At 31.6% G+C, this 23714-nt stretch overlaps 1 protein-coding gene across 1 annotated transcript; it reads right to left on the bottom strand.

Moving 5' to 3' along the window:
• Positions 1 to 595: 595 nt before the first annotated feature.
• On the bottom strand, positions 596 to 20256 carry LOC132714585 (centrosomal protein of 120 kDa-like). Its single transcript, XM_060697473.1, has 22 exons — positions 20111 to 20256; positions 17994 to 18262; positions 17026 to 17161; positions 16302 to 16459; positions 15591 to 15785; positions 14575 to 14694; positions 13485 to 13583; positions 12621 to 12867; positions 11747 to 11966; positions 11070 to 11219; positions 10587 to 10704; positions 10066 to 10133; positions 9458 to 9566; positions 8379 to 8507; positions 7983 to 8072; positions 7305 to 7397; positions 6438 to 6550; positions 5733 to 5781; positions 4686 to 4808; positions 3485 to 3628; positions 2990 to 3090; positions 596 to 2363 (listed from the first exon to the last, which is right to left on the bottom strand). Exons 1-22 carry the CDS (start codon positions 20154 to 20156, stop codon positions 2129 to 2131), a joined length of 3012 nt encoding a protein of 1003 aa, XP_060553456.1. The 5' UTR covers positions 20157 to 20256; the 3' UTR covers positions 596 to 2128.
• Between the last annotated feature and the right edge of the window lie 3458 nt (positions 20257 to 23714).

Genomic DNA, 23714 nt, shown 5'->3' with positions numbered 1-23714 from the left:
TGATTTTGAGGATAAAATCACCATGACCTTAACCTCTAAAAGCTTTTTCCAGCCAGTAGCGAGAAAACACTGGCCTAATATGTCTCATCAACAACTAGAGAAGCCTACGGCCTAGAGTCCTACAATTGGAGTGGAGGTTGGTCATGTCCCCTATTGACCGAAGTTAAAAAGGTCAAGGTCTTAATCACTGAAAGTTTGTCTGATCAATTACTAGAAAGTGATTTGGCCTACTCTTGTAAGATTTGATGTAAAGCTTGGTCACGACTAATAGGTGACCTTTTTTTTTATTTTGACCAAAGGGGTATAATTAATATAAGGTTTGTGGAGGTCCATTAGGCAATGCCACATGCAAATTATTCAAGGTCAGCATTGTAGTTTCACACAATAAGACTTAAATGTGCGTTTCCTATGCAAGTCTCTATAAATCAAAGGTGCATGATGGTTTTAATTTCATTCCATTTGTTCAAAAGATACATAGCGGACATGTAATTATCTCAAGTTGAAAAATATAAACACTGGACACTTGGTCAGGAAAAATGTTGCATATAAAGTCAGAGCAAGAACTTTGTTGGTCTTTCACTACAACAAACACCCATTAATATTGTGTATTTTAATAAATAATAATAAATGGGAGTAAATTTATTGTACAAGATCTAATGGATCATTTATGAACATTTATATACTACCATAAAACATGAAATTCATGAATACATACATGTATTAAATCTGTTGCTTAGTCTATAGACTAAAATGACAAAAAAAAATCTAATTTTTTGGTTGAGTGAAACGGGCAGTAAGTTCTTTTTCCGTTTTCCATATGGTCTTATTTTACTTATTTTTATCAAAATAAAATTTAAATAACTGAAAAAATATTCATAAAATAGTTTGCCATGTTTCATGTTGGGCTATGGTAAGATAGGATTTTGCTTTTAATGCAAATCTGGCAATATAAAAATGTTTTATTTTTCTCTCTTGAATCAGGATGAAAAGACATACTTTTTTTCGAAAATATCGAAACTAATAAAAGTATGCCACTGGAGAGAATGTAACTTTCACAAAGTAAGTGCAATCAATGATTTGTGATATATACATGTATGTACATTGATGAAAAATCACAGACATAGCTTTAATATAATACAATATATGACTATCTTCTGAAGCCCAGACATAAACATATACAAATATTAAAACACTTTATACACAGCTGTGAATGAAATAGAAACACTCGTTAAAGCTGCAAGCCTCTTTATATAAATGTTTATAAAAATTAAAAGGAAATTTTATTTTTTAGCGATTTCTTTAAAATTTACCATTTCCATGTGTTTTGTTAAAAAAAATCTGGTTGAACAATTTGGTAAACATCAGTCCTGCAGTTAAAGACCATGTTTAACAAGAGCTGCCATTGATGTTTACAAATGCTACATTTATAACATGCTTTGCTTGTAGTACGACATATACCTCTGATAAAACTATTTTAACAAACTTTCAAAATGGTCCAGCACAACAATGACTATTCAATGTCTATGTTTAATGTGTAAACAGTAAAGTGGGCAGTAAAAATCGACAAAATGCTACATTCACTGATAATTTTCATGTTAAAAGGGTATCTCTGTAAAAAATTAATCGGAAATCCACATGACTTCTACAACATTTGATAAGTCGAAATCATACTTCTAAAATGCATACATGTAGTTTGAAATCAGTAATCTACACAATTTTTTCACATTTGAAAATAATGTATTTGGAAATTTCTCTCTTCATATCCCCTGATCAAGCACATTTCTGATACATCTATGTAGTCTTATGTATTACTATTACATAACCTTATAATAATTTGTTTGAATAAAAAAAATGAATCTATAACCACAGAAAATAATATTATACTTTCTTTAAAATTACACTTCAGTACCCATAAATCTATATACTTTCTTAAAAATTACAATTTAGTAATCATAAATCTGTCGATTTTTTATATAAACTGAATAGCTCTAAAAAGTATCCTAACACAATCCACTTTTTTCATGCCCACATATGAAAAAATATATATATCACTTTTGTACTATCTTCAAACACATTCTGCCTTTTCTTGCCCAAATATGAAACAATATATATCACTTTTGTACTATCTTCAAACATTACTGAGTTTTCTATTTGCCATAGCTTCTCTGATTTGCCTATCAAGCTCAGCAATGATTCTATCTTGTGTTGAATACACTCCTGTTCTCAATAGAGTATCACGTTCCTCAATCAATCGTGATATATGTTCTTCAATATTGTCCATATCCGGGTCACCTTTCCCACTAACAATGTCACGAGGTGAGTGATCCACTGATTTTAATCTTTCCTCTTCCATTTGTTTTAATCTGTTAAAATTATGAAAATATTGTTTATTTTAGTTAATATACAGGAGAATATATTATAGAGGTTAATTCAAGAACAAATTTTGTCAATTTATGTCAGATGCTTTTACATATTTCTGTTTTAGCAAAATTTACAATATAATCTGCATATTTTTTGTTAACAATAACAGTTTTTTAATACATTCCAAACCACCATCATCATAATCGTCATCATAATCATTTTATTATTTGTCATCATAAATTTTAATAAAATCCTCCTCATAACCATCATAACCATCATTATCATCATCACTATTATCATTACTAACAACTAGCCTTAAACCCTTTATCATATATTCAACATTTAAACCCATGTGACGATTGCAGTTAAAAATCAGCTGGCACATCCATCTGATAATGGTCATCACTAGTCGCTATTTCTTTTGAAATTCATTAAAGATGATATATATGGCTTTGTCCAGATTGATGGACAGACAAGACCATTTAAGAAATTAAGCATGGTATGGGTTAATGGTCCTGAAGTCCTTTACTACAATACAAGCTGATAAAAATCATAAGATCTGGGGTAATTGTAATCACTTTCTTTGTCAATAATTTTGATGGTAATATAGATGATATATTATACTTACTTGTTAAGTTCATTTTTAATATCTTCTAATTCTTGCTTCTCATTACTGACAACTTCCTTCTCCTCTGCTGCCAGGTAACGTAGTCGCATATGCTCTAATTCCTATATGATAAAATATCTCGTAATTACAGTTTTGTTTTCTATACTAATCTTTAAAACTTTATAACTCAATATAATTATATCATTTACACTTGTATCAAAGCCTAATATAGGTATGTTATTATATCATACATTTTTAACCATACGCAGTCCCATCTATTACTATATAAGTGCAACTATGTAAGTAAATATAGAAAACTTTGGTACATTTGCTATCTTTTCAACTTCTGCGATCTTAATTAAACAATTAAAGAAGAGGGACATTAGTTATATGAATTGACCATTTTATGAAACCAAATTTAATTATTTTGGACATAAGTTGATGATTTTACACAACAACACAGTTGAGGACCATTTTATGAAACAAAACTTAATTATTTTGGCTTCAAGAATTTACCTGTTGTTGTTTCATGAGATGGGCTTTGGCCTGGGCCTGCTCTTTCTGTTTTAGCCTGGCTAGCTCTTTTAAAGCTCGGCCCCATTGTTGTTTGTAGTGAATCTTTGACTTTGTTACTGCATCTAGCTTCCTCTCTAACTCAACCTGTGACAACAACATAATAATACATAACACATACAATATCTTTAACTGATGGTCTTACAAAAGGAAGCTATCTTGCTAAACAATTTTACCTGTTTAATATTCAGGCTAATTGGTTTCTAAATGTATCCAAGTGATCAATTGGTTTCTAAATGTATCCAAATGATTTAAAGTGAAAGTCTGTTTAATCAAAATATTTCTGACATTTTTTTCTTTGAAAAGTGAATTACATACATGATCTAATTTATAGATAATTAACAGGCTTATTGTTTGCCTCATTTACATTTCTTTCAATCATATAAAAGATATCTTTCTTACCACATTAGAGACAGAATTAATAGCAATTAAGATGATTTACTGTTACCTACTGTTTTTTTTACAGCAACTAAACTATCTAATATAAGTGACATCCTAAATATTCATCTTGAAACATATTTAATTACTTACATACATATGAAGAACTTATTTACTTGTCACACTCAAATCTTTATTACAAATAATGAAAAAAGAATAAATAACATTCTGATGATGTTGAGATGCTAGTTTCTGAAACTTTCAAACAATTACAATTTATTACATGCTTTTCAGTGGTTTATAGAAATATGTCAGTGTTATAAAACTGGTAATTTCACTATTTGAAACAGTGAAATTACCACTTTGATAATTTCACTGTTTTGAATTTAAGCCCCTTACGTTGTTTCAGTGAAATACCAGCGTGCACAGTACTGGGTACCAACTTAATGACGTGACGTCGTAAATGACGTCACATTGTATTATTATTTGGCGCGCTTTTCATTCAGTATTAGGTTTAATGTCTTTTTAAAACGTTTCTTTGCATGTAATAAAAAGAAAATTTGTTTAGTTTAGAGTAAGATTGAAATATATTTCACCTTGTGAACACCAAAAGTTCATATTTCACTCGTGGCTGCGCCACTCGTGAAATATTCCTTTTGGTGCTCACTCGGTGAAATATATTTCGATCTTACACTGAACTAAACAAATATCCTCTATATAATTCATGTGTTTATTTCAAATATAATGTAAAAAAAGTAGTATTTACCTTTTCCAGTGTAAGCAAGTTTATCTCGGACTGTAACCGGACTTCTGGTTTCGTGTTTAATTCTTCTTTGTAAATAGTAAAATCTTTCTCTACTTTAGACTTCTTTTTCTCTGCCTCAGTAAGCTGTAAAAATAAAGTTAAAGGCACATTATGCGTCAGAAATGCTATCATTTTTATTTCTCAAAATTTTAAATATTTGGTGTCTTGTTACAAGTTCCACAAAAAATACTTATTTGCCATATAAATGAACTATCTTTGCATCTTTAGCTTTGCTGGCAATTGGTATAATTATAATGAATTAGTATTTTGTATGGAAGTCAAAATACTATTTGTTTACATTTTGCAGCTGTTAAATATCTTACATGTTCTAAATCCATTATTAAAACATAATTAAACATGTGTTTTACATTTCTAAAGAATTTAATAAAAAAGGATTTCTGAGGCATAATGTGCCTTTAAGTTAACCTGTTAATTTGCTAAATTTGTGTACTGGATTTGTCCAGCTTTGAATTTTGGAACAGTCTATTTGAAATATAATTTTTAAAGGATTCCAATACTTAAATTCAAAAAATAAGGTTAACAATGAAGAGTTTGGTCAGACTATACATAATATGCAGGCTGGCCTAGCTGTATACTGGTGGCAAAGGCTTATCTCTTTAGATTCTAGCAGGCTAAGAGATACCAGTAAGTTCATTATTACTGTTAAATTTTCCTAAATTTATCACCACAAGTTGTGGAGAAGCACATAAAAATCTATGTTTAATGTATTGTGGAAAGAATTAATTTAATTTGATTTAATAGCAAAGGGAGGCAGTTGCGTAGTGGTTAAGGTGTCTGCCTCTCAACCAAGGAATCATGGGTTCCAGCCCTAATCTGGTTACAACCATGTTTCTTCATATGACACCAGTACTGGTAAGTTCAAGAAAGCGGACCTGAAAGTGTTTAATATAAGTTGCAAAAACATGTTTCGCAATCAAGCTTAAATAAATATGTTTAAACCAATTAAATGGCATAATTTTTATACAAAGTTAAACAAAATATACCCACCTCATCTTTATAGCGCTGAATCAAACTTTCTAATTCTTTACATTTGGCTCTAGAAAAGAAATCAAACAAAAAACAACAATTACTTTGAAAGTTATAACTACGGGGATCAAAGAACAAATCTAATACCTAGCATGAATATAAGTGGGAAAGAAACTCAGAAAATAATGTCCTTTTACACTTGTAGAAGTAGATTATAAAAATCTTTGAATATATTTGCATATTTTTTCCTACACAAATGTTTAAGCCAAATGGGAAAAACTGAATTTTAACAAACCTGCTAACCACCAATCACTTTAATTGGAACAGGTAATTGTTAAAACAACCATACATTAACCTTTCGTTTTGTTTTGGTTTTACAGTGCACCGACAAAATATAGGTCATTAGGCGCAAAAACAGAATTGATGGTTTTGGCTAACATTGGGTGTTACGAACTTAAAGCAACACTAAGGTTCAAAACCAGCTCAGCTGCTGGAGCTAAGAGATGCATAGAATGCAGTAATTCAAACCCATTTAGTCCCCTCTTACGATTACACAGGGATAAATGGTTGCAAATCTGGTGCCTCAACCCCTCAGTCACAAGGGGACCATACATTTAACCATAAAAAATATAATCATGTGATCAGAAGCTAGAAAGTCTAACTTCTGAAGCTCTGGTATCCTGACGAACAGGTTGGTATTTAAATGTATCCAAAGTAACTATTTACTTTTCAAGATCAATCTGGTGATCACAGTCATCTTTCAGTCTACGAGAGGCTTCCTTCATCTCCTGTAGTTTACGATCATGTTCTCTCTGTAGATCATTCTTTAATCTCATAACCTATAAATATAATTTCACTACATAAAGGTGACCTATAAATATAACTTAAGAAAATATAGGTGATCTATAAATAACTTCACTTAATATAGGTGATCTTTAAATATAACTTCACTTAATATAGGTGATCTATAAATAATTTCAGTAAATATAGGTAATCTGTAAATAACTTCAAGTGACATTTTGTCCATTCAAGTATAAATGGTGAGTGCACAGGTGTTAGTCACATAAGCTTTACATTTATTATAATTGTGTTAAATTTCATTTTTTACATAGCAAAAAACTAAATAATCCACTTGACCTGAGGAAATTTTTATAAATATTGTTTGAAATGATTAGTACTGTTCATTCTTTGGGCAGTCTTTTCGTTATTTAAGTACATGTAGTTATCATATTCTATCCTGATCAATTATTGATCAATCACCATATATATAAATGTCAATCTTTTGAAATGTATTACTGATTCAGCAGAACTTGACAGCCAGAAAATGGGCAAAATAAAGTGATTTTAGTAAGTCTTGGGTCTTGCTTTCATTAAATTTTAATTCAAATGTGTAAAAATGTCCTCTTTCGTATAGCTAAAGGGGGAAAAGTGATGTTTAGATAGTATATAAAAGCATCAAAAAGATTGAGAATGTTTTTCAAAATCTATATATCACTTTTCAAAGTTTGCTAATATATATATAAATTTGTTCACTTATCAGTAGTTGTGACATTTTTTAAGAAATATGTTGTATGTAACCACATTACAATATACCTCTTGTTCATTGGCTGCAAGCTGCTTTTCTCTTTTCTCCAAGTCCGCCAGGGTTTTACGTAGTTGTTCCTCTAATTGGGCATATTCTGTTAACTGAAAAATATACACCATTACTTTAAGGTCAAATCTGAATCAGGGGACATAACTCTAAAGCATGTTTCTTCCAATTTTTTTATTCCAAATTTACATGAGCAGCACATATATAATTCTAGAATCCTACAAACTCTTTGTCAAATATGTATAACAACCATTAGTTCCAATAAAATTATACAAAGGATGTTAAATTTTATGATACATCTTGCAAAGTAAACTAAACTTAACTAAATCTTAACTAAAATTACCAAAGAATTATAAAGGGTAGATTATCACTATTATGCACTGCAGATCTGTGTAGTTTCAAGCTCGTATCTCAGATAGTTTTAGTTACGCTCTGGACAAAAATGTTGGATAGAAGGATGGACAGATGAAAGGACAGAGACTATTACCATACCATTTTTGGGGATTAATGGGCGTTAAATTACTTGTTGCTTTTTTTCCTTTTTGTTATTCAGATGAATGGATATTCAAACACAAAGGCTTCAAAAGCACAAGACTCTTTAATCAGAAACCATGGTATACAAAATGATGACTTATTTTAACACTATGACTGTACTAACTAAACTAATATAAGCATCAAACCTTTTTCTTCATCAGTAATTCCCTCTCTCTATCTCTCTTCTTCCATTCTTCAGCTAGAGCCTTCATATACATCATCTCTTTCTGTTTTAACTGTAGATAAATAAAAAATTTATTAAACCAACAATATTTGCCATCACATTTCCTTAACATGTCCAAGTTTTATATGAAATTAACAAAGAGTTACTATGAAATAATAAGAGTTGGGAGTTCAGTATATATCGGACAACTTGGCCTTACATGATTTAATTGCTAACATCTTGCCTTTTCACCAAATGAAATGCATTTTCAGATGTCTTATTCATCTCTCCACAAAGATTTATATACCACCATAAATGAAAATTGTAAGAATCAGCGCAAATATTTATATATATCAAACTACAACAAAACTATTCTAACCTGATTTTCAAACACATGTTCTTGTTCCTCTTTCCACATCTCTAATTCAAGAGCTGCCTTGTACTCATCTGTCTCCCTGGGCTCTTGTTGTGGTTCCCTGTGATGATACCCTTCTGCCATACTCCCAGTCTATTTCAATAAAAGACAAAAAAAAATTATTAGTTTAATTCCCACTTTCAACAATATAATGGGCCAAAAGGAATCATTCTATGCAGGTCATCTAAAGCGTGTCCTGTTTTGCATTATTTTCTGGTTAAAACAAATAATGAAAATAGCTTCAAACCAAAAATATATAGAATTTAATACAGAAATTCATGCTGGGATTTTAAAATATGTCATTTTAACGTGATTTGAGTTCATAAGATCATTTTAATATTTTTGTCATAACATTGCTTAAAAGAAATTCTTGACACCAGTTTTAAAAAAGAATTTAACTCAAAATGATGTCCACAGGACAGGGATGCCCCTATTTTCTGATATTTTGTCCATCTACAGACTGTAGGGTGGGACACATAGACAAAGGACCAGGGCATAATGAAGGGAGATAATTTCAAGAATGAATTTAGTTCAGTAATTTTCTGTCTAATTAACAAAGTATGGAACTAAAACCTTAAATGAGAATATGACTTCTTTTTAAATAATACAAAATATTAGGTAATTTCAATAAATATGTTTATTACATTTTTAAAAAAGTATCACCCTCAGATTTAATTTAACTTGGTGTACTCTTTTTTGGTATGGGAAAAACAAAAGGTGTCTTGCCAGTTTGCTAGACTCTTGTCAGTGCCTGGCAATAAGAAAAGGGGCATAACTCTATAAAATGGTAACTCAGAGATATGGGACATGTGCCCATCATGTCAAATTATCACAGAGATCAAGAGTGCAAAGTTTCAACCCATTCTCATTACCAACTTGCATGCAAAAACTTAACCGAAGTGTAACAGCAATGTCAACACTGACAGCAGGATGAGTACAATAGCTCTCCCTATTCTTTGAATTATAAAATTCAAAATCAATCTATTTTTCATTATAAATTTTTCTGTCCTACTCATAGCAGATATAAAGGTTAGACTACAAACCGGTGCAGAATCAGGTTGAGCTACAATAATCTGCTGTGTTCCAATTGGTCCCCAGTCCTCCAGACTCAACACAAATGCTATATCTCCGATCTGCTTCGATTGCCTACAATATTAATATTATTGTCCAAGTTAAATAAATATTGTCGTAAGTCAAGCATATGCTTAATATCTCTACATTAAGAAGTATCAGCACAATTTATTACTACACTTAAATTTTTTTCATGGTTAAATTGATTAGTATCTTAAAAATATTCCTTAGGTAACTTAAGATCAATGCTTTTTCTAGAGAATATTTTTTTTAAATAAATCTTTTGTGTGTGAGTGTAACTTGAAAGCTTTAATGGTATACATGGAGAAAGCAAATTTTTTAATGACACAAATGAATTGTTGAAGCGAGATGCAAGATGAACTAAATATGAAACCTGTTTAAATACTTTTACTCACATTGGGCTAAGAAATGCATTACTATCAGTTGATCTACGTAGAATTTTATGATTTTATGTTTAAAGCTTTTGGTTCCCAGTGAAGTTTCTTTGATCTTTACAACAGTTTTATAATTAAAAAATCCTTGACAAAATTCTACCAATAATAAATAAGATAAAACTTACGTTTCAGTAGATATAACAGGTGTTTTGTTACTGTATAATTGCTTCCAACCAGCATTTCCAGCATTATTCTACAAATAAAATAAAAAATGGCAATGTCAATATCATCCCTTGGTATAAACACAGATTATGCTATTCTAAATTTAACTTGTCAATGTCAATAGCATGTCAATATCACCCCTGGATATAAATACTAATACTAGTATTGTTCTAAATTTAACTTAAATACACATTCAGGTTTCAAAAATTAGTATAAATACTAATATAATGTTTGTTTAAAACTTGACACTTGTTCCTTCGTATTGATTGGTACCAAAAATAACAAATTAGACAGAAACCAGGAATTGAATAATTTTGCATATCATTGTGCTTAACTGATATACCAGTATCAAATTATGAATTTTTTAAATCCCATATACATCTATATAATGGTTAGCCTTTTAATAGTTTTCAAATTTTAATATCTGATCACATTTTAATCATTGACTTCATACTCTAGCACTATAAATAAAACTATAAGTCACCATTATTTTTGTTTTCTCTGCCACTATAATATCTGCCAACGGTAATCTGGCTGCTCCGAGTAAAACATCTTTTGATAACTGTTTATCTCGATGCCACATCTCAACTAATAATGGTACCCTGTAACAGTAAAATACATATACATGCTTCTAGCATTGCCAACACTTTTATTAATATAGCACATGCATAACTTATTTGAAGGTCAAGGTCCTAAATGATGATTACACTATATTAATCCTTACAATGCAAAATATCTTTATTAGACTTGTCTCCCTTTTAATATGACCAAAATAAAATTCACTGTTTATTGGGGAAGTTTTTCAAAATGAAACTGACTGAATAGCAAACAGAGCAGATCATAATCAGATTGCACAGTTTTAAAACAATAGTAAAACCAAAAAATACAAAGACCATCGCCCTAAAATAATCAAAATCTCCTTTTTGTTTTCTTTTTTTTGTGTGTAAATTTCTGAAAAGCAGCATACCTGAGGAACGTCTCTTGAAGCTGTTGAACATTGCATGCAAAATCAAAAGCACAAAAAGATTGTGGAAGAAGTACTTCCATCCCTTTCCTTATTTCAACAGGAGGGTGTGTCAATATTGGAGCTGCACTCCCAAAGAATGGATAGGTGTACCTAGATTGAAGAAAAACAATACAATTCAGCTTAGCTCATCTTTTTGTGAAAAGAGAAAGAAATCAGATCATTCAAGTTATCAATCAGCACACTCTTGCAGGACACAGGCATCGTCATAAACATGAAACAATTTTTTAATGTATAATAACTTTTCAATATTATAGGAAAAGAGGATGACAAACGTGTAAATCCATAACCTGTTTCAAATAACACATCTTCGGCGATTGATTTTTATGGAATGCTTTTGATATCCATTTAAGAGAATGACCACACAGAATTGTAAAACAAAACAGTTGATTAAAATAAATTATTCAACTATCCAGCATGTAAGTTTTTTTTCTTTCTTTTTTTTAAAATAAGAAATTTAAACAATTTATTATAACACCTCCGATCAATAAAACCTTGATCAACAGTTAAATTTTTTCAATTCAGATCCAGTTTAAACTGTTTTATCTCTCTTCATGCAATGCCGTATTTTACTAAATAACAAAAAAGTCAAACATCCAAGAAATGTTGCCATGTATTACCTAAGGAAAACATTTTGTGTTGTATTATTATCAGTACTTTTCACACTTCTAAGATCAATGGAGAAAGAGAAGTGATGTGACTGCGGGGGTACTGCGACATGATGTTGTGTGGTTGAGGTACCGCTGTCGGAGGGCCGGTTTGGGCGCGAGGGACTTGATGGACCAGCTGATGATCTTTTCACTTCTGTTTGATCTTCATCTAACACTCTCTTTTTCTTTCCTGAAATGAAATGAAAAACACATAGTTTAGGCTGGACTGCAAAATAAACATAATGATTTAAATACACAGCACCTTTGTAACTAAACATCAGTTATTAAGACAACTTATAGTACCACATGTTTGTAACATCGCTTCTCATTGGATAATGGTGATGTTTATTTATTAAGTTATTTACTTTGCTGCTGTTAATTAATAAAGTAATTATTCATATATTTTTCTTATGAAGTAAATTTGCTGTATTATTAATTCACTGTAATGATTCTTGAAACATTATATGACGTTATATAAACAGTTGTTTACTATATAACCCTCGTCTGGCAGCTCAGGTTATATATACAAACAACCATTTATATAGGGTCATATAACCTGTCAAAAAATTTTTTATTACTTATATACATGTATTAACTTTATCATTGTCCATAGTGTGCAATGTATCATATTGCCCATTCATACATAATTTAAGACGGTCAATGGTAGCCCTTTCATGCATCATTTAAGACTACCACTGGTGCACGTCCTCGTAAAATAATGAACATATACAAGTCCTACCATAACAAATTGTCATTAATGCTTATCTTTATTATTTCAAATAAATCAATATGAACTTAGTTAACTGAATGATTTTAAATGTAAATTGACAACAGGATAACTCACCATGCTCCTCCTCTAAACTACTGAGATTATCATGTGTTTCTTCCTCAAAATCATCATCATACCCAGCCTCTTCTTTTCTATCCTGTACTGGTGATGGTGACCGCAACTCTCTTTGGGGTGACCTTGACATTTGACCTTTACCTGGTGATGACTGCTCTTTGTGGGATTTAGCTTTATGTGATGGGGACTGGGCAGCAGGTGATCTGATAGGTGACCTTTGACCTTCCTTTACTGGCGTTCGCATAGCCTTTAAGAAAAAAAATTGTACATATAGAAAACTGACCAAATAAAAATAATAAATTTCAATAATCACTAACTGAATAACATTTTTTTTCCCGGGTTTCACATCTTATCAACACAGTAGAAGCCATATGGAGACTTTTCAGCTTTACTAGTAGAGAAAGACTTCAGGTTCAACTTTGTGCAATATTATACAAGTAGAACCACTGACGTTCTATATAGCTTCCTGACATGAAAGAATCCCAAGTCCCTGGCAGGATTTAATATTTGAAATACTGATAATTGCTTACATAATACAGTCTCTATTTAGTTGGAAAAATAAACATCATTTGAGTACACACAATGCAAGAAATATTACATTTTATACCCTACACACTAGGAAAACACAATATAATTACATAGTGCCATTAAAAAAACTAGCAGCTTATTTTTGTGTATTAAATGACCACTCTTGACCATCAATAGAAAATGCAGCTTCCGAGACATAGTTTTTTTTACATTTTCATAATTATTCCAATAAGACATCTTCAGTACAAATTTCCTTAATTTCAAAAAAAATTCTGCAATATAAGTATTTTACCCAAAGAGCAAAGTATATCTATAAAACTAATATATAAATTTTACCATATCTTCCTTTCTGAGCACCACAGACAGTCCTACAACTGGTGACATTCCTGATGGGACAGTAGACATCTGTTGCTTTGTTCTATTTGGTGGTACTAACTGTATGTACAATTTGTAAAAAGCATTACAAATATGACAAACATATAAAATATTATACACTTTTGAAATATATATTTTTAGTATGCATCAAAGAATGGCTCTGTGAAAGTTTTACATATCTTCAAAGTACATTAAGCCTTAAAAGTGCTATTATTTTCATTTCTAAATTTTTTTCTGTCGGATGACCTGTCACAAATACTATTTCACATAAAGTGCTACTTCTTCCAGCAATAAGCAATTAATAAGCTTTAAATTCAATATTAAAATATTACATATGAGCCGCGTCATGACAAAACCAACATAATGGGTTTGCGACCAGCATGGATCCAGACCAGCCTGCGCATCCGCGCAGTCTGATCAGGTTCCATGCTGTTCGCTTACAAACCCTATTACAAGTAGAGAAACTGGTAGCAAAAAGCATGGATCCTAATCAGACTGCGCGTATGCGCAGACTGGTCTGGATCCATGCTGGTCGCAAACCCATTATGTTGGTTTTGTCATGGCCAGGCTCATATACTAAACATGTTTGCCTCTTCCTAAAGAAGAATTGTTTTTCAATTCTAAGTCTTTAACCAGTCCCTATACTGTTGGCTGCTTTGTTGTACCTACTTTGAGATCAATAAAGCCCTCAAAGTAAAAATAGGCAACAGATCAGCAAGGTCATTAAATACATCGAGAGATGTAAAATTTCATTTACAATAATGCATATTCTTTAAGACTTGCTCTGGAATTAAGAATATTTTTTTTGGTTTTCCCAGCTAATCTGAAGGTACAAAAAAAAACTTTTATAGTTACAGCTTCAAAAAGTAGCGTAACAGGTTGACAAATCTATTGTGACGTGTGGTGCACCATTAAACTTTAAAATTTTTGTTTAACCTACGCATTAGCTGGGAAAAAACCACATTTTCCAAGTTTCCGATAACAAATATTGAAGAATATCAACATATACAATCATGTATACATTTTAATATATCATAATTAACCCTGTTACCTCAAAAGAACCCTCCACTGACACAGGCTTCATGTATATCTCTGTACTGCTTTTCTTGAGAAGGTTAATTAGGGGAATCTCTGCACGACCCAGTGACTGTTCACCACAACATAAATGCACCTACAATTGTTAATACCAATGTTTAAAGATCTGTCATAATCTAATTAATAATGTTAGTAATATTTTGCATATTTATACATCTATAAAATTGTTGTAGAGCTGTATATTTAAAATACAAAACAACAATATAGGACATTTTATCCAATCAACAAAATAAGACAATTTTGCCATTCACCAAAATAAGTCAATTTATACAAAATAATACAATTTTTTTATTTGAACAACTTAAGACAATTTATAAAATAACTAAAATAAAACAACTATTTATCCATTTATAAAAATAAGACAATTTACTCAAGCAACAAAATGGCATTTCCCAAAGATCAATAATAAAACTTGCAGCTTAAGGATTTTATTTTCCAGGAAAACAGTATATTCTACATATACATAGATTCATAGTATTTCAATTTCAGCTTTTTTAACCATTGAGAATTGCAATTTCAAATTATCTCTTTACAATACTACGAAAACTCTTATAGTCCAGCTATATAAATAAACAGATGATAGAATATTTGAGCCGCGTCATGACAAAACCAACATAATGGGTTTGCGACCAGCATGGATCCAGACCAGCCTGCGCATCCGCACAGTCTGATCAGGATCCATGCTGTTCGCTATCAGTTTCTCTACTTGTAATAGGGTTTGTAAGCGAACAGCATGGATCCTGATCAGACTGCGCAGATGCGCAGGCTGGTCTGGATCCATGCTGGTCGCAAACGCACTATGTTGGTTTTGTCGTGACACGGCTCATTTATTTTAGAATGTATTAATTTAGTTTATACAAATTTATTCTAGTAAGACTGAGTTGAAATCATGAGGCCAGCAATTATTAGATTACCAGTCCTAAGTGTTAACCACTCGGCCACGCCACCACTCAATATAGAATGTATTCATACCTGAAGACCAGGCTGACTGGCGAGAAACATCCGTATAGCTTCAACACTACTCCGTAGTCGGACTGAGGCTCTCTCTGCTGGAAAACTTGGGTTGATCAAATCATGAAATACCTCGTTTGTTACATCATTGCCAAACAAGGAAAAGTAAAAGAAATACCCAGCTCCTTGAGGTAATGGCTGTGTGCTTGGTATTAACTGAAAATATTATTTTTCAACTGATAATTGATATATCATTATGATATAAAACAAGAGAACTGCATGCAATGTTTACACTCCTCTGTTAAAACAACCACTTTTTACAAAAATTCAAAGTTCAAAAGGGGCATTTCTCTAAAAATATATCAGAAGTATGCCCCTTGTCTAACAACTGCACCTTGTCAAAAATAAGCAAGTATTTCAAGTTTTTATGTTGATTACATTTGAAATGTTTGAAAAAATGGGTGACATTACAATGTAGTTTTTTCATGGCAACAGCAACAACACAGAGATCATAATAGCTTCACTCTGCCTTCAAAATAAACAAGTTAATAATGTTAAGAAAAGATATTTCCAATTAGAGTACACATTCTTGTCAAACACATTGCATATATTTTTTATGCTATTAATGATATAAATATTTAAATGGTAGGATTGATAGTTACCAAGATATCAAATGACCAAAAAATGTTTTGAAAGTGGCATTAAAGACAAACAATTAAATGCATATTTTACCTGTGTAAGATTAGTCGCAGTTGCTATGGTAACTGATAAGACAAATTGTTCAGTACACTGTTTAGCTGGACCAAGCTGATAGTACCCCTCATCTTCATTTAAAATAGGCTTTAACAGTCGTGTGTCTTTGTCCTTAACAGGTGAATCTGTCTCTATTACTGTTGTAAACGAGAAAATATGAAAACTTTTACTCAAAACTATATTCATGTAAAGCTTTAAATGCAATATGCAAAATATGATGCAAATTCACAAAACATCTACCCCATTTCAGAGAAAGGTATGCATATTTTGACATGTTTAAGGGATTTTCTGTGGAGACTTAGTGCCTAAGGCTAGATATAATTACTTTATTAGATCTATTTTCTTTATTTGTACAATTGATAACTATTTTATTCATTAGAACAATTTTTTAGTTTTCATAAAAAAAAAAAAAATTGGAACAGTGCTTCTTTTACAATTTTCACCATGCCACCATTGAAGAACCTAGCCAGCTAACATCTCTTTGCAGACATATCAGTTTATTATACTTTTTGTATAGGATGTTACTTTTAAATCTGTCATTTAAACTCTTAAAAATTCCTATAATTCCAATAACTGACAAGTCCATGTTCATACTAGGACATTTCTACCACCAAAGTTAAAGGAGGTAAAGAATAATATGTTTTTGCAAGAAAAAAACATTGACCATAAAATTATTACTGATACAAATTTTTAGTTTTCTTACATCTTGGTGGCGCCTCTTTTGCCTTAAAGCTTGTGTTGACTTCGGCAGATTTGTCCTCGTCTAAATACAATCCAAGCCTGATCTCTGGTTTGTTTTTATGATACTTTCCCAATAACAACGGGTACCATTTTGTTGTCTGAAGTCGTAAAATAATAATTTCATCATAAATACAACAGATCTGATTTTTCTGAACAATGAATATTTTAAAAAGTACATCTGATTAAACCAACTAAAGAAATTAAAATTTATAGTTCATCATTCACACGCTGAATTCCTAAAATGGACCTGACAAGTGTCTATTTTATTTTAACAGTCAATAAGCAATTTCACAAAATTTTGGGATGTCAAGATAAAAATATAAAGTTAGTCAGGCAACAGTATAGAGCCTGGTCAGGTTGCACAGATATGCTCAGCAGCTGGCTGGCTGGCCTGACTCAATACTTGTGGCAAAGGCTAACCCATTTCAGTTCCTGCAGGGTAAGGTTTAAAAAAGAAACACATTATAACTTATATCATCTTCTCATTAAAAATGTTCAATGACTTAAAAAAACAAGAGCTGTTGGTACAACAGCATAATTGACTATTCTCAATGCATGATTGAAAAATAAGAGCCTGGATAATGTAGAATTTTGTAAGTTCAGAAAGGGTCAAAAGTCTGTCAAAATCCATGTAAGTTAGTTAAAATAATAAGTTATATAGGCCGTGAACGGTGACCTTCTATTATGCTCTCAAATAAGTGTGTGAAGTTTCCACCCATTAGTAACTTTAGTTGTTGTTAAAATTCCAACTTGCACGCAAAAACTAAAGTGTGACACCTACGCTGGGGTGAGTATAACAGCTGTCACTATTCTTTGAATAGTCATGCTAAAAATTAACAAAACAAATTTTGTGCAAAGCATAATAGATTCCTCTGCAGTATTTTCATCCGATGTTATTTCTATTTAATTTTTACAAACTTGATATCATACTTGTTTATTATGAGCAGATCTAAGATCCAGCACAACATATCCTATAGCTTCCTTCACAGAAGTGTTTGTATCCACAGCATAACATTGTATCTTTATGGATGTTCTCTGCAGCCTATGCTGTTGCAGACCTTTCTTGTCTAGCTCCCAGGCCAGCTCTTGTGTTATATCTGGTGTCTCAACATGATCTACAGGGTCTGTAGACAACAGTTCTCCATCAAACTTTGCCTCCGCTATCAGCTGGTGCCGTGGTCTCCTTGGAAACCTGCGACCTGTAAATGCAGATGACATAAAAATGTATCAATGACAAAAATAAAATTCAATTCAACCTTTTCTTACCATATCTTTTCTATATAGAAGATATTTATAACCTACCTTAACTTAGGCTTAAGGACAACTACTTATAATCCATGTCTCTTAATGTAAGAAGTAGGGGTGAGTGGAGAGATACTATCAGTTTTGTAATCTAACAATTTTTAGTGAAGTTTTATATTTAAAGAGTCACAATTTAAAAGTGGGTATTATTTACTCAACAGAAAATTGTTACTTAAATTATAAAAACAATCATTGCTTCAGTGCAAAGTATATCAACGATTATAATATCAATATGGATAACAATTATCAATGATACACTGATGTATTGATAATAACTTTTAATTCCTTGTCTATAATTCACTTTTAAAGCTGTTTAAAAGATTTCAGTCATATACATGTTCTACTCATACATATAAGACCTATTGAGGGTTCTGTACCGCCGTACATATTGTTACACCTCTAATTTTAGATGATGAACAGCTGTAATTATATATGCTGTAATTTATGCATCTTGCATTTGGTGTCAAACTGACATTGTAACTACTATAACATATTTAGTGAAAAAGGCATATCTCACAGAGTTCTAGATAATTTTTTGACACTGGGGGTAATTACCCCCACTTTTCAGAATATGAGGGTAAATTTAGATATATCATAAATCTAAAGAGTACAATTAAATGACCTTACTTTCTTTGCTGCATCACAGTTTTATTACATTAAAATTAACACACCATTCTCTGATATTCAGGCTTCAGCATGAATCACTTCAATTGAAAGGCTGTTACCATATTCTTAATTTTATTTTACATTGTTTACAACAAAAATCGGTGACAATACATAAACTATAACATTACAAATTATCACCTGTCAATTGCTGATTTCTGTATATTTATTGCACCTTCATTAGCCCATACATACATGTAGCCAGCTTTAAATTTATGACAAGTCAGACATTTCATTTGCACTTCAATAATTTGCAGCCACGGAAAACTTTTTTAACAATTTTCAAGTGTTGTTTTGTGATTCACAGTTATGTGAGCCCTTTTCACTTTAAATACACTATCTAAAATGTCTTCAACAATTGGGTTTACAATTCTTTTAGCAGGCAACTCAGTTGTGTAAAAAAAATTGTCAATTTTCCTGTGCTTTGGCTTGGAAGCAGCCATGATGTAAGTCTTTATTAATAAACGCTTGCAATAATAAAGGAAATCAAGCAACACATTTTAGCAAGCGCCTATGCGATAAAGACATAATTTGACTGGTTTACAGAATGAAAAATAGTTGGAAATATTTGGGCGGGTATTAAACGGAAAAAAGAAACACAGTCAAATGTTAAACGGAATCAGCTGTTTCGAAAATGAATGTACTCACCAAGAACGCTTCGATTTTTTATTCTTTGCGTATTTAAATTATAGCATGCGTAAATTAACGCAAGAAATTTGAAATATGGTGCGTATTGAGTTGATTTTGAAGCGTAAAATACGCCGATACGCATGTTATCTGGAACTCTGTCTCATTATAACTTATCTTACACAGTAAATGGCTCTAACTTCGGAGCCATAATTTCACAAATTCTTCTTCTGATAGATCTAGATGAATTTGGTAGCCAAAATTAAAATTGACCCAGAGAGAATCTTGAAGAGAGGCTTATCAATGATAATTTATAATAACATACTTATCTGCAAGCCATTAATTAAAATTTGCCTTTGAGTCTATAATACAACCTGATAAATTTCAAGATTGGACATGTCTAAGCAATGTTTGAAGCTTTAAAAATAATATAAAAATTCTGTCTATAAAATTACCTTCTAAAACAGATACAACAACAAGAAATCTACCCTTTTCAACCATTACTGTCTTTTAACTATTGACAAATCAAAAGAAAACAATGAAATATTGTTTGACAGTTAAAGTGTTTTGAAAACAGCCGCCATATTTGTTTACGCATCAATGAATACCTAATTACCACAAAGAAGGAAAAGTAACACAAAGTTTCGAAAACTACACGTTTTTTTTTTTAAAGATGGATAATGGCCAAAAAGAACACATTAAATGTTCAAGATTTTGTGAAGAAAATTGTCCAAATATTAGGTAAATTTTGCACACAGATGTTCTTTCAGACAATACGCAAACACCTCACAGTGACAGAAAAAATTATCTTTGTACTCATAAGGGGAAATCACTGCGTAGGAGATTGGCAACACATAAGTTATTTGCTGAAATTTTTCAGTTCTACCCTTATGGTGCCCATTATAGGTATACTACCTTAGATTAAAATAAGATAAAAAATAAAATTAGAAATCCGCCAATATACTCATTTGTGCATTAAAGAAGCTTAGAGTATGGTCGGTAGGTATGCATATTTTGAATTAAAATTTCTCAAAATTTAATCTACATGTATTTGTAATTGAAAGTGATCACCATTTCGCATTAACATTATTGTTTGAGATTAATGTTCACTAGACCATATCTCAATACTTTTAAATAAAAGTTTCTTGACATAACACGTCATTGAAGAAAAAGTTTAAAGAGGCTTATTGCCAGTATCTTGATTTAAGTAACACTGATGCCCAAATTGGCAACAAACCAAACACTAAAAGTCGTACCCTTTTATCAAACATTCAAAACAAGATAAATCTGCTATTCCCCCATTAAAGTATGAAAATAAATTACAACATGATGATGTCTCAAAGGCTACTGCTTTAAACAAGCAATGTCAGTCAGTATTTAGCCCCAAATCTTCCACTTTTCCTTGCATCCTTGTGTAAAATGAACCTTAAGCATGGTCAATCCGTCCCTTCTATGCCAGATATCCGAATAGGAGCAAAAGGAAAATAACCTAAACCGGTCCGGATAAAATTATACCAATAATCCTTAACACACTTTCTGCACTTGTAGTCCCAATCTTCAAGAAAGGTGTTAGGTCAATCCCTGCAAATTATGAGCTTAATTTTTAAATATGCGTATTGTGTACGGTTATTGAACACATAGTTTTGTCTTCCAATATCAAACATTTTACCACCTTCAACATAGTTTCAGGGGAAAAGGACATATGTTACGCAACTTGTTATGTTGGTAAATGGCCTGGTCGGAGAAAAATCATGAAGCTGATTCTTTTATATTTCAGTAAGGTTTTCGATAAGGTCAGTCATGACAAAGTACTGCTGAAAATACACGACAATGTAATCAGAGTTCAAACTCTTAAATGGTCAAATGTTTTTTATATAACTGCAGTCAGATAAATGGCAGTGCAGCTCAAAACCGATCCAATATCCTCAGGCGCCCCTCAAGGCTCAATTCTAGGAACCCTCCTGTTTCTGACTTATATAAATGACCCCCCACTATACATAAATTCCCAGGTCCGCTTTTTTGCAGAACATTATTACTGCAATATACATTGCTCTGACATCTGCAAACCAACCAGTCATCCTCCAAAATGACTGAAATCTATTAGAAATGTGTGAGTTGGAGTGGGATATTGCATTTAACCTCCCCAAGTGTCCAAACCTTAGGTTTCCAACAAAGAAACATAAAGGCATAGAGGCATATGGGTTGTCTGAGAATGCATGTGCACTAGTTTCAAACTATCTATTAAACCGAAAACAAACAGTTAAAATAGGAGAATATCACAGCACGTGGCTTGAAACAATTAATCTTCATGAATGATATTTTTTACTTTATAGATAAGTCCATCCTCAAAACAATTATGCAGATGACAATACTTTAGCCTTCTCCAACTCAAAAATAGACATACTGAAAAATAACCTTAGAAAATGAAAGCAAAATACTTATTAATGACTTCCGCAAGGTTGAAAACTATAAGGAGTTTGGTAGACTGATCCAGGTCAGGAGTTGCTCAAGTTGTAAATGTGCTATGTGTCCGTAAATTTGCAATGTGTTTGTTGATTTGCTTAGTTTTAGTTTATGTATAATGCTTAGACTGCATGTTTGTTTGCTTTGGAATTTTTTTGTACGTCCCTTTTTAGTTTGCTTCGATTAAATGCTGTATGTTATTTTTCCTTCAAACCCCGTATTTTTATGCTTATTGTATCCTTGCTGTCCGGCTTGTATGTTTGTTCTAAATGAAATTCCTTATTTTTTCTTCCATTAGGCTGTGTATGCAACGTAATTTTAGTTAACTTTGTTTGTCATCCTGTATGTGCTTTATCTTTATTTCATGCAGTTTTAGTTCTATCATAAAATGTTTCTGTACTTTTTTAGTCCATCTTTAATTATGTATAAACTCTAGATGTTAACTATTAACATTTTAATTAATTTATATTTTCCTTATTATTATTTTTATTTATTTCACATTGCTATATGTATCATACTTAAATTGTCAGCTCATTCTATACTACAGTAGTTTATTACTTTTAAACTGTTAGTCCCTTTAATACAATATGTACTGTGCATGTCATTATAATTTGCTTTTATTTGTCATCTTATTGTATAGTTCTTCTCAATCTTGCTACTTTTTTTCATGCCTATAGTTGCTCCTAGTTTTAAATATTTTTACTTTTCAGATCTGTTATATTTTAGATAATATGTTTTATGTCTTTGTTATTGTCGGTAAAAAGTTTATTAGCTAATGTTTCTTGTAATTTGTAAAGGGACTTAAAATAAAGTTCTTGTATCTTGTATCTTGTTAAAACCCAATTCATTAAGTCCGTTGCTTACCAGACGTTAATCAGACCACAGCTTAAATATGGTTTCGAAGTATGGTCTCTCCACACCAATATGCAAATACATCAAATTGAAAATGTCTAAAGAAGAGCAGCCCAATGGATCAAGCTAGATAATGGTCAGAAATCTAACGTCACATACATGCTTCACTCCCTTAAACTTTCAAAACTGGAACTCAGGCATATAGATACTAGCTTATCTTTTTTCTACAAGATTCACCATTGTCTGAGTAGTAGTAGAATGTGTGACACCCCTCTCCCGAACATCCCGCCATGGCAATCCCCTGTGTTATAGGTTATTCACATGTACTTCAGATGGATAAATGGACGGACGGATGAACAGACATACAGACGGGAAGACATATATACAGACAGAAGACACTCCCGTCTAAATAAGCCTGACGGCAATAGAACGAATTTCACGTGCATTTCAGTTTATTTGGTATTTGCCACTCTACAGTAGCATAGAATTTTTTGAAAAATTGAGGATGCATATTAATTACTTATAAAATTTTCTTGTTGTAAAAAAATCGTTTACAAAAAAACATATTTTTAAGTTTCTCCAAGTTTTGTTAAATAATAGATTTATTGCAGACTACCTTCCACGTACACCTCAAAATATAAAAATCCTAAAATGTTATATCCAATGCAATATACAAACGTAAAACATTTAGTGGTCTCGAATTGACATATTTCACATTGCGTAATTTTGCCTAGTCACCGGACT

Source organism: Ruditapes philippinarum, unplaced genomic scaffold, assembly GCF_026571515.1.
Source record: "Ruditapes philippinarum isolate M1 unplaced genomic scaffold, ASM2657151v2 ctg4148_1_1_1_1, whole genome shotgun sequence".
In the NCBI taxonomy this organism is placed as follows: Eukaryota; Metazoa; Mollusca; class Bivalvia; order Venerida; family Veneridae; genus Ruditapes; species Ruditapes philippinarum.
This window is presented reverse-complemented; position numbering and strand designations above follow the sequence as displayed.